The 11129-nt window shown below is 40.1% G+C and overlaps 1 protein-coding gene across 1 annotated transcript in view; it reads right to left on the reverse strand.

Annotated features, from left to right (window-relative positions):
- Positions 1-4829, reverse strand: part of PPM1K (protein phosphatase, Mg2+/Mn2+ dependent, 1K) — a 27877-nt gene extending 23048 nt beyond the window's left edge. The window contains exons 1-2 of the mRNA XM_006900004.1: positions 4352-4829; positions 2314-2414 (exon numbers count right to left, since the gene is read on the reverse strand). Coding sequence (XP_006900066.1) covers positions 2314-2414; positions 4352-4770 — 520 coding nt within the window. The 5' untranslated portion in view covers positions 4771-4829. The remainder of the gene's footprint in view (positions 1-2313; positions 2415-4351) is intronic.
- Between the last annotated feature and the right edge of the window lie 6300 nt (positions 4830-11129).

Genomic DNA, 11129 nt, shown 5'->3' on the forward strand with positions numbered 1-11129 from the left:
GAAGAGTATTGAGGGTACCATGGACTGCTAGGAAAACAAACAGATTCAGCCTGGAAAGGGTTAAACTGGGCAGCTCCCTGGAGGCAAGGATTCTGAGGCTCCATTTAACATACTTTGGACATGTTGTAAGGAGAGACTGGTCCTTGGAGAGGGACGTCATGCTTGGGAGGGTGGAGGGACAGCGCAGGAAGGGAAGGCCCTCTCCGAGGTGGATTGATTCAATGACTGGGGTAATGGGATGGGTGTGTCAGAGGCAGTGCGATTGGCAGAGGACAGAGCAGAGTTTAGGGCTATTGTACATAGGGTCTCTATGTATTGCAAGTGACTCGACGGCACATAACAACAACAGCAGCAGCATTGGATTTATTTATTAGCATTTATATAGCATTACAGCTATAGCAAAAAAAAGTGTTAGCCAATATTATAATACGGATACTGATACTGCTTCAGTTCTTACTAAAAATTAAAGGAGAAAAAAGAGAAATCATTTAAAATTTGCATAATAACTTGAAAATGTGAAATGGCACACATTTTTATGTCCACCCACAAACAAAAAAATTAAGCAACATACAGAATTGAAGCTTTAGTGGCTATAATATATTTGCTAAAGTAGCTCCCAATATTAAAAGGCAATTTTTGCCATCTTTAAATGCTTTAGTAACTTAGGCAGAATTTTAAAATTGTTCTTAAAATAGTAACTTAAAAACACAGACTGATCTCTAGAACATGTACACAATAAGATTTAATAATAACAGCATCATAACAGACTTCTTGGCTTTTAATATCATACTAAGCATCATTCTGTCTTGCTTATCATGCTTGCAAACTATGGCCAGTAAGTAAAAAACAAAAAAGAATTAAAATTATCTTGTGAAACTCCCAAGATCATTACTTCAAAACACGTCAGAGAACATAAACACTTTTTTGCTTTATTATCATAAAGAAATTAATTTTTTATTGATTTCTTATATAACTACTGTTTATATGAAAAGACATATATAGAAAGTTTCTTTTAAAGTAAATTAAATATCTCAAGTGCAAAATGATCTTTAATTCTAATTAAAGCATCTGGTAAAATTAGATCCTTTGAAAAGAGCTTAGAGCACCCATGAAGGGTCATATTCTCACAGTTGATAGATCTTAATATTCTCTTCTGAAAACCTTGTTAGATAAACTGTAGCTGTTTATGAAGTGACTGTTTACACAACATTTATACTACAACCCACACACAGGCTATGTGTGGATACAAGCAAGCTCACAGCAACTTTTCACATCCCATAATCTATCCAGTTGGAGAGGCTACAGAGGGCGCCCCAAACTCTGTCACTAAGTTTCAATTCCTTATCTGGGAAGACTTTCTATCCCTCCTCTAACAGAAAATGGTGAAAAAGATATTTTTGCAGTGCACTTAGACTTCCTTTAAAGGATGAACCAAACAAAGATTGATATAGTCTACCTGCCTAAACTCAAGGCTGCTGCAGTAACTTTCAAAATTAACTTTATGAGCAAATGATTTGGAGGCCAGCTAACCAGAAAACATTAGCTACATTTTCCTGAAATGGTTTTGATACATTTAGAAAAAAGCCAGAAATACTATACTTTCAAAATTTAAGAACATATGGTACACTAATTTTAAAATTCAGCTGGCCCTTGTGTTTAACATAAAAAACCAAGAGTATCACTATTCAAAAGAAATCAGCAAAATCAAGTTTGCTTTAAGAAGAAGTGAAGCTATCTTTCGTCTAAAGGCTCCCCCAGTGTATATATCCCACTGTTCTATTTAGGAACTATTAGTGTTTTTCTTCTTGCCTGAGCATTTCTTGACCTATCTGGATTTGGTAAGCCTATTATTCATAGGGTCACTATGAGTCATGCTTGACTTGATGGCAATCAACAACAATAACAATATAGTATATTTGAGCACTTTCTCATCAGATTTAGCCACTAGTAAAAATAAATCCTCTCTTGGTCTGGCCTTCTTTCCCATTATAACAAGAAATCAAGCATATTAACATTTTCTTTAAATCCTTATAGGATTAAAATCTAATTTCAAAGTCAATTATTTTAATGAAGAACAGTTTTGGAGTTTATCTTTCAGAATTATTCTTCAATATGTTTAATTTTAAAGTGAGGTACAAACAACAGTTTGGATTTAAAAAAAATTCAATGTGATTCTTTTAATGAAATAATTTTCTACATGTAATATCCTTACAACTCAACATTCATTAGCACCTCCACCCTCAAAGGTTTCAGTTGTTTCCTTATTACCCAGCCATTCCCGAGGACTATAAGAAGTGTGACTATTTTACATACCGTCAGCAGACAGGTGGGCATGACTCGAAAAGGCTTTATCTATTTCTAGAAAAGCCATAGTCAACACGATTTCCAAGTTCTTCTCCTTAGGAAGCAAATCCCTTTTGTGGGAAATAAAAAAAAAAAGCCCCAGACAATCATTTTACAATGGATTTTTCCTCTTACTCCATCACTTTTATCTAGAGGAGTATTCCATCTAAAAGACCACCTCAGCTTTCCTTCCAGGTACTTAAGATTTACTGATTAAAGACATACTGAGCACCTACCAGGGACTGTAAGAAGTCACTGGTGGTAGTGGAGGTAGAGGTTTTCAAGCCAACTTTGCAATTCACAGTGACCCCATGCACCACAGAATTAAAAGCTGCCCTTTAATTCATTAGTTCCATGACCAGTTTCTCCCACTATGATCCACAGGGATTTCACTGGCTGATTTTCAGAAGCAGATCACTTCCTACTATGTCTTAATCTCACAGTTCTGTCAAATCTTGGGCAGCAGCAAGTTGTTGTTCTTGTTGTAGTAGTTGTGTGCCATTGAGCCAGAACTGACTCCTAGCTGTCCCTTCTGCAGGTTTTCAGAGTAGAGACTGCATAGGAGGAGACTGCCTATCTTTCTCCTGCAGAGCAGCTAGTGGATTCAAACCACATGCCATTGGGTTGGCAGCACAATTCCTTAGCACTAGGGCCATCAAAGCCCATAGAGCAGCCCACCAAGTCTCCACTGACGGATTTGGTGGCTGAGCGTGGGGCACACTGACTGGGAGTCAACCAGCGTGTGCCATTTGGAAGGCAATAATTTTTCAATTGAATGAGAGGATTAAACCAAACAACTCCTTGGAGGCAAGGATTCTGGGGCTTCGTCTGACATACTTTGGGCATGTTGCAAGGAGGGACAGGTCCTTGGAGAGGGACATCATGCTTGGGAGGGTGGAAGGACAGCGCAAGAGGGGAAGACCCTCTATGAGATGGATTGATTCAGTGATTGGGGTAATCGGAATGGGTGGGTCAGAGGCAGTGCGATTGGCACAGGATAGAGCAGGGTTTAGGACTGTTGTACATAGGGTCGCTATGAGTCGCAAACGACTCGACAGCACGTAACAACAACAACAACAACAACAACAATCAATCAATGCCTTCATGATAAGTCTTTCAGGGCACAAAAATAAAGTCCAAGTCCCTGCCCTTGAAGAATTAATACTGTCATATTAATGACAGTAATAACACTAATAGTGCAGGGTTTCTATGACTTTATAGGACTCAATTGGATACCAAGTGGTTTTATTCCAACTTTTCGAGATCAAGAGTTTCCTAATATTAAATTAAACCACTGAGTTATTTTATGGAATGAGGCAGACAATACATAAATCAACGGATAAACAGTCTGAAGGAGCCCTGGTGCTTGGAATTGACTAGATAGCACATAACAACATATATAACTATACCCAGAAAGATAAGACATGTTCGTGTGGTTTACCTCTGCACACCTCTTCCTCTCCTAATTGTCACGTGTCTGGCAGTAGTTTGGGATCTACAACATGCACTCATAGTAACTGGAGTCAATTAAGTTGTTTAAGGTACTCCAAAACTTTCATTAAGTGCATTTCTTCCACACTAATGCCAAGTGCATTTCTTCCACACTAATGCCAATCTCCAAATATAGGCCAACTATTCAAAGTCACTGACATTGCGAAGGAGGATTTAATGAAGCACCGTGTGTCATGCACTGATAAGAGCGAAGATGCCTTCTTATACATTATCTTACGTACTTTATATTCACTTACATAAAATAATCACAAACCAAGCACTGTAAATTCCGGCCCATACTTTCACAAGTGGCGCCATTTAAGGCACATTTTAGGAATTTCACTGCAAATTAAACCTGTGTCTTTTTTATGCTATAACAAGCTGGGGAAAAGCCCCCAAGCTAGTGCTGTTCTAAGGGGGCAAAGGACCACCATCTCCGCCCCCACCCCTACGAATGACACTGGCAAATCCCAGAGCTGAAAGTTTCCAAGTCCAGAGCAGACGTCTCTGTACGTACATAATGCACTTCTCCATGTGCGTGTGGCAGAAATCAGCGGCCGCGGGTCCGCCGTGCCCATCATACACTGCAAAGTACAAGACCTCCTCGGTCAGCTGGGCGAAGTCAAACCGGTCCTCGTTCTCTTTCCGCTTGCCAATCTGCGAGGCGCAGCCCACGTTCTCCAAGCTGATTTTGGGGATTGGCTTGCCGTACTTAATGCTGGGCGGCAGCAGAATGGGCTCGTCGATACGGTTGTCCCAGATCCCAAAGCTGTCCCAGGTGGCTGGCCTCCCGCTGCCGTCGGGGTCAAAGCGAGAGCTGTGGCACGCGGGGGTCATCCGCCGGTCGTCCTGCAGCAGGCGGGAGCTGAGCAGCACCCTCCGTCTCACCTGGTGACCGCCACTTCGAACCAAAGTAATCAAGGCAGCTGTTGACATCACTCAGCTCCACTGGGCCTGGTAGCACTGGAAAGGCCAACGGACCAATAACGGAATGTCTTCAAGAAAGACCGGGTAAAAAAGAGAGGGGGGAGTCCATCAGTAATTTTGAGCAGCATAACTGATAGGTCATTTTTGTCAGATGCAGTCAATTGCAGTGAGCTAGTTTGCTCGGCTCCACGGTCAACACGCCTTGGCACCAGCAGCCAGGAAATCAAAAAGTGTATTGCGATGGGAAAGTCTGCGGTTAGGGACCTCTCTAAACTACTCAAGAGTAACGGTGTCTCTCTGGAGACTAAGGTGTGCCTGATACAGGCCAAGGTCTTTGCAATCACTTGTTATGCATGAGAGAGTTGGACAATGACTAGGGAGGACAGAAGGAGAATTGATGCCTTTGAGCTGTGGTGCTGGAGAAGAGTATTGAATGTACCATGGACTGCCAAGAAGAAAAACAGATTCATCCCGAAGAGGGTTAAACCAAGCTACTCCTTGGAGACAAGGATTCTGGGGCTTTGTCTGACATACTTTGGGCATGTTGCAAGGAGGGACAGGTCCTTGGAGAGGGACATCATGCTTGGGAGGGTGGAAGGACGGCGTAAGAGGGGAAGACCCTCTACGAGATGGATTGATTCAGTGACTGGGGTAATCGGGATGGGTGTGTCAGAGGCAGTGCGATTGGCACAGGATAGAGTAGGTTTAGGGCTGTTGTATATAGGTCGCTATGAGTCGTAAACAACTCGATGGCACATAACAACAAAAACAATAACTGGTCACCTAGCAGGGAAGGAGCTGCACTGGCTGTGCAGAGGCTCACTGTTTGAATTGGCCAGCAGCTCCCTGGGAGAAAGATGAGCAATCTCTTCACTTGTAGTTTACAGCCTCTGAAAATCCACTGGATGGTCAGTTATGAGTCAGTTCCTATGCAATGCACGTAACAATAACAACAACAATCAGGTGTGAAAGTGGAACATAGTTCCACAGGGTTATCAGGGCTGTAACCTTTTGGAAGTCAATCACCAGGCCTTTCTTCCTAGGCACCTCAGGTGTGTCTGAGCTGTCAACCTTTCTGTTAGTTAATCAAATGCCCATTTGTACTACCCTTTATATCCTGCTACCCAGGGTGAAGGATACAAAGCATCTAATGCTCAGTGCATGCTTTGCCACTGTATATGGCTTTTTAGCAGTTTAACTCTGATAAATAAATATATATATATTTATAAGATGAAAAGCAATTCACCTATCCCGCTTATAACTATATAGATATTCTGGTGACCTAGTCCATAGAAAGTTGAGCTACTAACCCAAGTTCTCTGGAAGTTCAAATCCACCACTAGCTCCTGAGGAGAAAGATGGGCAATATCCTCCCATGTCATTTACAGACTCAGAAACCCAATAAATGGTCAGTTTCAAATTGGTTCTGATGCAATAGCAAAGACAGACTTCATTTATAGTATATAAATTTAAATTCTAAAAAAGTTGACAGTGTGTTAGGGATGTAAAGAAGTAAAAAAAATGCAGCTCACAAAAAACCCCTCACAAACACAACCCCTCAAATTTGCTGCTGTCAAGTTGGAACTTGTAGCTAATCCTCCAATGGGTTTTCTAAGGCTGTAAGTTGCCTAAAAGCCCATGTTTTTCCCTCAGAGTAGCTGGTGGATTTGAACTACCTGCCCTTGGGTTGGCACAACAACTAACAAGGCCACCTATGAACTTACTGCCATTGAGTTTGAATTCAACTATAGCTGACCCTCCAGGAGCCTTTCAGAGACAGTAATTTGCATGAAGAGATTGCCTATCTGTCTTCCTTGAAGCAGCTAGTAGATTCAAACCTCATGCCTTTGGGTTGGCAGCACAGCTCCTTATCCAACAGGCCACAAGAGTCTGAAACATAAAATGCAGAGTCCCAAAACAACTATGAGATATCACTTCACCCTGTAAGAAGAGCAAAATTTAACAGAACAGCAAATATTAAATGCTGGCAAGGTTGTGGAAACTAGAACCCTTATTCACTGTTGGTGGGAGTATAAAATGATGCAACCACTATGGAAGGCTGTATGGCACTTTCTCAAAAAGTTTCAAATAGAAATACCATTTGACAAGATTCACACCTCACTCCATATACAAAAACTAACTCAAGGTGGATCATGGACCTAGGACAAAAACCAAGGACTATAAGCTTCAATAAAGAAAAGCTTGGAAGAACTCTAGAAGTCCTAATTCACAACATAAACAGTCTTACAAGTATCCTGGAAAGTCTACAACCAGAAGAAGAAAAAAATAGATGAATGGGACCTTCTAAGAATCAAATCCCCATGCACATCCAACAACTTCTCCAACAGGGTAAAAAGAGAAGCCACAGACTGGGAAAAAGTATTTGGTAATGACATGTCAGATAAGGGACTTATATCTAGAATTTATAAAATACTTGAGCACCACAAAAAGATAAAGGTAAACATTCCAATAGAAAAATGAGCACAGGATATGAACAGACACTTCACCAAAGAAGACATTCAGATGGCCAACAAGCACATGAAGAAATGTTCAAAATCCCTAGCTCTAAGAGAGATGCAAAACAAAACAACTATGAGATATCATCTCACCCCAATAAGAATAGCAAAATTTAGGAACCCTTATTTACTGCTTGTGGAAGTGTAAAATGGTACAACCACTGTGGAAGGTGGTGTGGCACTTTCTCAAAAAGTTGCAAATAGAGATACCAATTGACCATTGCTGGGAATATATTCCAAAGAGACCATAACTGCTACCCAAGCAGATATATGCACGCCCATGTTTATTGTGGCTTTGTTCACAAAAGCAAGGATTGGAATCAACCTAGGTGCCCATCAACAAACAAATGGATAGAAAAGCTGTGGTATATTCACACAATGGAATACTACACCACATTGAAAAACAAGGAACCCATGCAATATTATTCAAAATGGGTGACCCTGGAGGACATTATGCTGAGTGAAATATCTCAGTCACAAAAAGACAAATACTGCACAATACCACTGTTGTAAAACAGGACTGACATTGGGGTTGGGGGGAGACTGAGAAAGATGGGATAAATAATGTATACTGCATTGAAACAGATGAGGGAGAAAACTATTTAAAAGGGATATGTGATTAGGTATATTTTCATGACAGGAGTCCAGAACGAAGTCTGCATAGTGGAGAGGACTTGGAGGAAGGATTGTAAAACAATGAACGAATTTTTCTTTTACTTTTTAAAGAAAAGAGTGAACTGGGGGGAGGGGTAGGCAGGGAGAAAGCTGCAACAATGAATTAATGGAAATCCAAAGTCTCTGTAAATTTTCATTGAAATTAAGAATTTAAAAAAATTTTAGGAAAAAAAGAAATACCATTTAAACCAACAATGCTACTACTGAGAATTTACCATAAAGAAACCATAATCTCCACCCAAGCAGATTATTCACACCCATGTTTATTGTGGCTGGCTTTGTTCACAATAGCAAAGAGTTGGAAACAACCCAAGTGCCCATCAACAAACAAATGGCTAGAGAAGCTCTGGTATATTCACACAATGGAATACCATGCAGCATTGAAAACAAGAAACACTGAAACATTATACAAAATGGGTGACCCTGGAGGGCATTACGCTGAGTGAAATATCTCAGTCATAAAAAGGCCACTATTGTAAAACGGGACTGACATCGGGGTTGAGGGAAGACAGAGAAGGAGGGGCGAATGATGTATACTGCATTGAAACAGATGAAGGAGAGAACTGTTTAAAAGGGACATATGACTGGGTATTATTGTCATGACAGGAGTCCAGAATGAAGGCTGCACAGTGGAGTGGACTTGGAAGGGATTGAATAACAATGAGAGTTTTACTTTTCAAGGAGAAGAGTCAATTGGGGAGAGGGGGTGGACAGGGAGAAAGGTGCAACAATGAATGAATGGAAATCCCAAGTCTCTGTAGACTTTCACTAAAATTAACTAAAAAAAAAAAGTGCAGATTCCTAGTCAGCAAGTCTGAGGTAGGGCTTAATAGTCTGCATTTCTAATAGGCTTCCAGGTGATGCTGAAGCTGCTGGACTGCAAGGGATATTCTGAGCAATAAAAACATAAAAGTAAGGGCAAAATACTTAAAATAATAACAAAAATAAACTTTTATGAGACAGAAATTAAAAAAAAGAAAGGTAAATAACTGGTTGACAGAATACTTAGGGGAGTTCTGAACATAAAGAATGGCCAGCCTTCAGCAAAGCCAGAATCTAGGATTTAAGCATTTTGTTTGTTTGTTTTAAGACCTCTCAACTTTAAGTCTTTTTATTTTATTGAAGTCTTTTTATAGTACATTATCAGGGTTACAGGAGGCAGTTCATGCATGCAACATCATACCTACAAAAGCAAGTCAGTTCTAATGTTTCCCTTTGTGTCAAACATGCATGGACTCTGGGGAGGTGCATGTGACCCAGGAAATGAAAGGCAATCCTCTGTAACAAGCAGCCCTGGTTTATGAACAATTGATCTCATGCACTTACACTAAGCTGCAGCTCCCCTCCTCCAACCCAGCAGCCTACCCACACCTCCCCACCATTGCAGATACCTCCAGGAGAGAGAGCACCTCAGCGTTCCTTGAAACTCTTACTCTGGAAAAGTGAGAGAGGGGTTTTCCAAGTCCAGTACACATTTACTTCCAGCCTCCACCTAAAAGCTCAACCCAAAAACCTAATCTTGTACCATAAGAACGGTCAGGGGAATTCCTAATCACTTGCAGAGATGGCTGTATTTCCTGGTGGTTTTCTACAGAAACAAAGTCCAAAGCAGAAATTAATTTCCCTAGTATTTTCTTTAAGGAGCTCCGTGGAGTGGCATAGTCCATACGGAGTTTTGCTGCTAAACACAAAGACAGCTCTCTGGGAGTTCAAATCCATCAGTGGCTGCACAGAAGAAAGATGGGCAAATGCCTCCTAGTCAACATACAGCCTTTGAAAACCCACTGAAGGGCTGTCTATGAGCTGCTTCTAACTACAGTTATGAGTTGAGGACTCAAATTTTAAGTTGAGTTTTCTTTGGTTTTTTTTTAAGAAATAAAAACCAATTTGTGAAAATGGCCTGCCAAAATTTGAAAACTACAGAAGAAGGATTGAGAAATGTGAGGTTTCTATTACTTTCTTGCCTGCTACCCATGCAACTATCTCAAACAAGAGTCGTAGGATTACAAACAAATATTACTTTTTCCTGCATTTTTCTATAATATTTTTTCCTCATCTCCCCCTATTCACTGGAAATATTGCTTTTAAATGAAATAAAAAGTAAACTGAACATGGCTTTTTTAAGTCTGAAATACCAAAATCAATCATCAACCTGGCCTTCTTCCTCATTTCTTATCTGCAAAATCATCTCAGAAATTAAGCAAATTAGACACAGGAAAATATCTACTCTGTGATATAGTATCGACAGAGATGAAGAGTGAGCCACTTACAGAGTCAATCCTTCAAAACTAGGCCAGCATCACGAAGGTCAGCTGTAAAGGTTACAAAGCGATCCAATCTCCTTTTCCATAAGAAACATTACTAACTCATACTGACCCTACAACTCCAATATTCTCAAAAAGGCTACTCAAACTTGACCCATGATTCCAAGTTAAATAATAACTCAGTTAAACCTGCAAAACAAGAAGTTTCTTTGAGGTTCAAACATAGAATCAATCGGTTCCTGCAAGCCCTACGCTCTCCAGGATCCCAACGTGGCAGGGCGGGGGAAGGGGGGAGCAGGGATCACACATTGACTAGTGGGCAAAGAGCAACAAATCTGTGAGGTGAAAAACAATTAGAACCTTAAAAATAGAGACTTAAAATCCACTGTAGTTCTTCATAGCAAAGAGTGGAAAGAAAACTGGTAAACATCTAAGAATTATCATTATATTCTCTTAGCAGTTATATCACTTAACAAACCAGAAAACTCAAGTTATTCAGTAATATTTTGAGTAAGCAAGAGAGATTTCATAAAAAAAGAAAAGAGACTTTATGACAATTTCTCAATCAGCAATCAAAGCTAGCTTATTTTTATAAATTTCTCCAACATTTATGTCCAATTTTAGAAGTCAAAAGTAAGCCACTGGCATCAAAGGGCAACTACATTTCTGCCTGAAAGCCATTTGAAAATAAAATGAATGAACTTGACTTTCAAGGATGCATCATACTCTACTAGTAAAAAGAAAATTTAAAGATCATGCAAATAGAGAAGCCAAGATAAATAACTTGGCTGGAATCCTAACTACATAAATTCTTTCCATGTTCTTAATTGCTGTCAAATTGCCTGTGACTCATGACACTCTTAAGTGTGCAGACTAGAACAGGGTTTGAATTTTTGGAGTAAATCACCTGGTT

This window comes from Elephantulus edwardii, unplaced genomic scaffold, assembly GCF_000299155.1.
Source record: "Elephantulus edwardii isolate Elephantulus edwardi_28Jun2011 unplaced genomic scaffold, EleEdw1.0 scaffold00270, whole genome shotgun sequence".
NCBI lineage: Eukaryota > Metazoa > Chordata > Mammalia > Macroscelidea > Macroscelididae > Elephantulus > Elephantulus edwardii.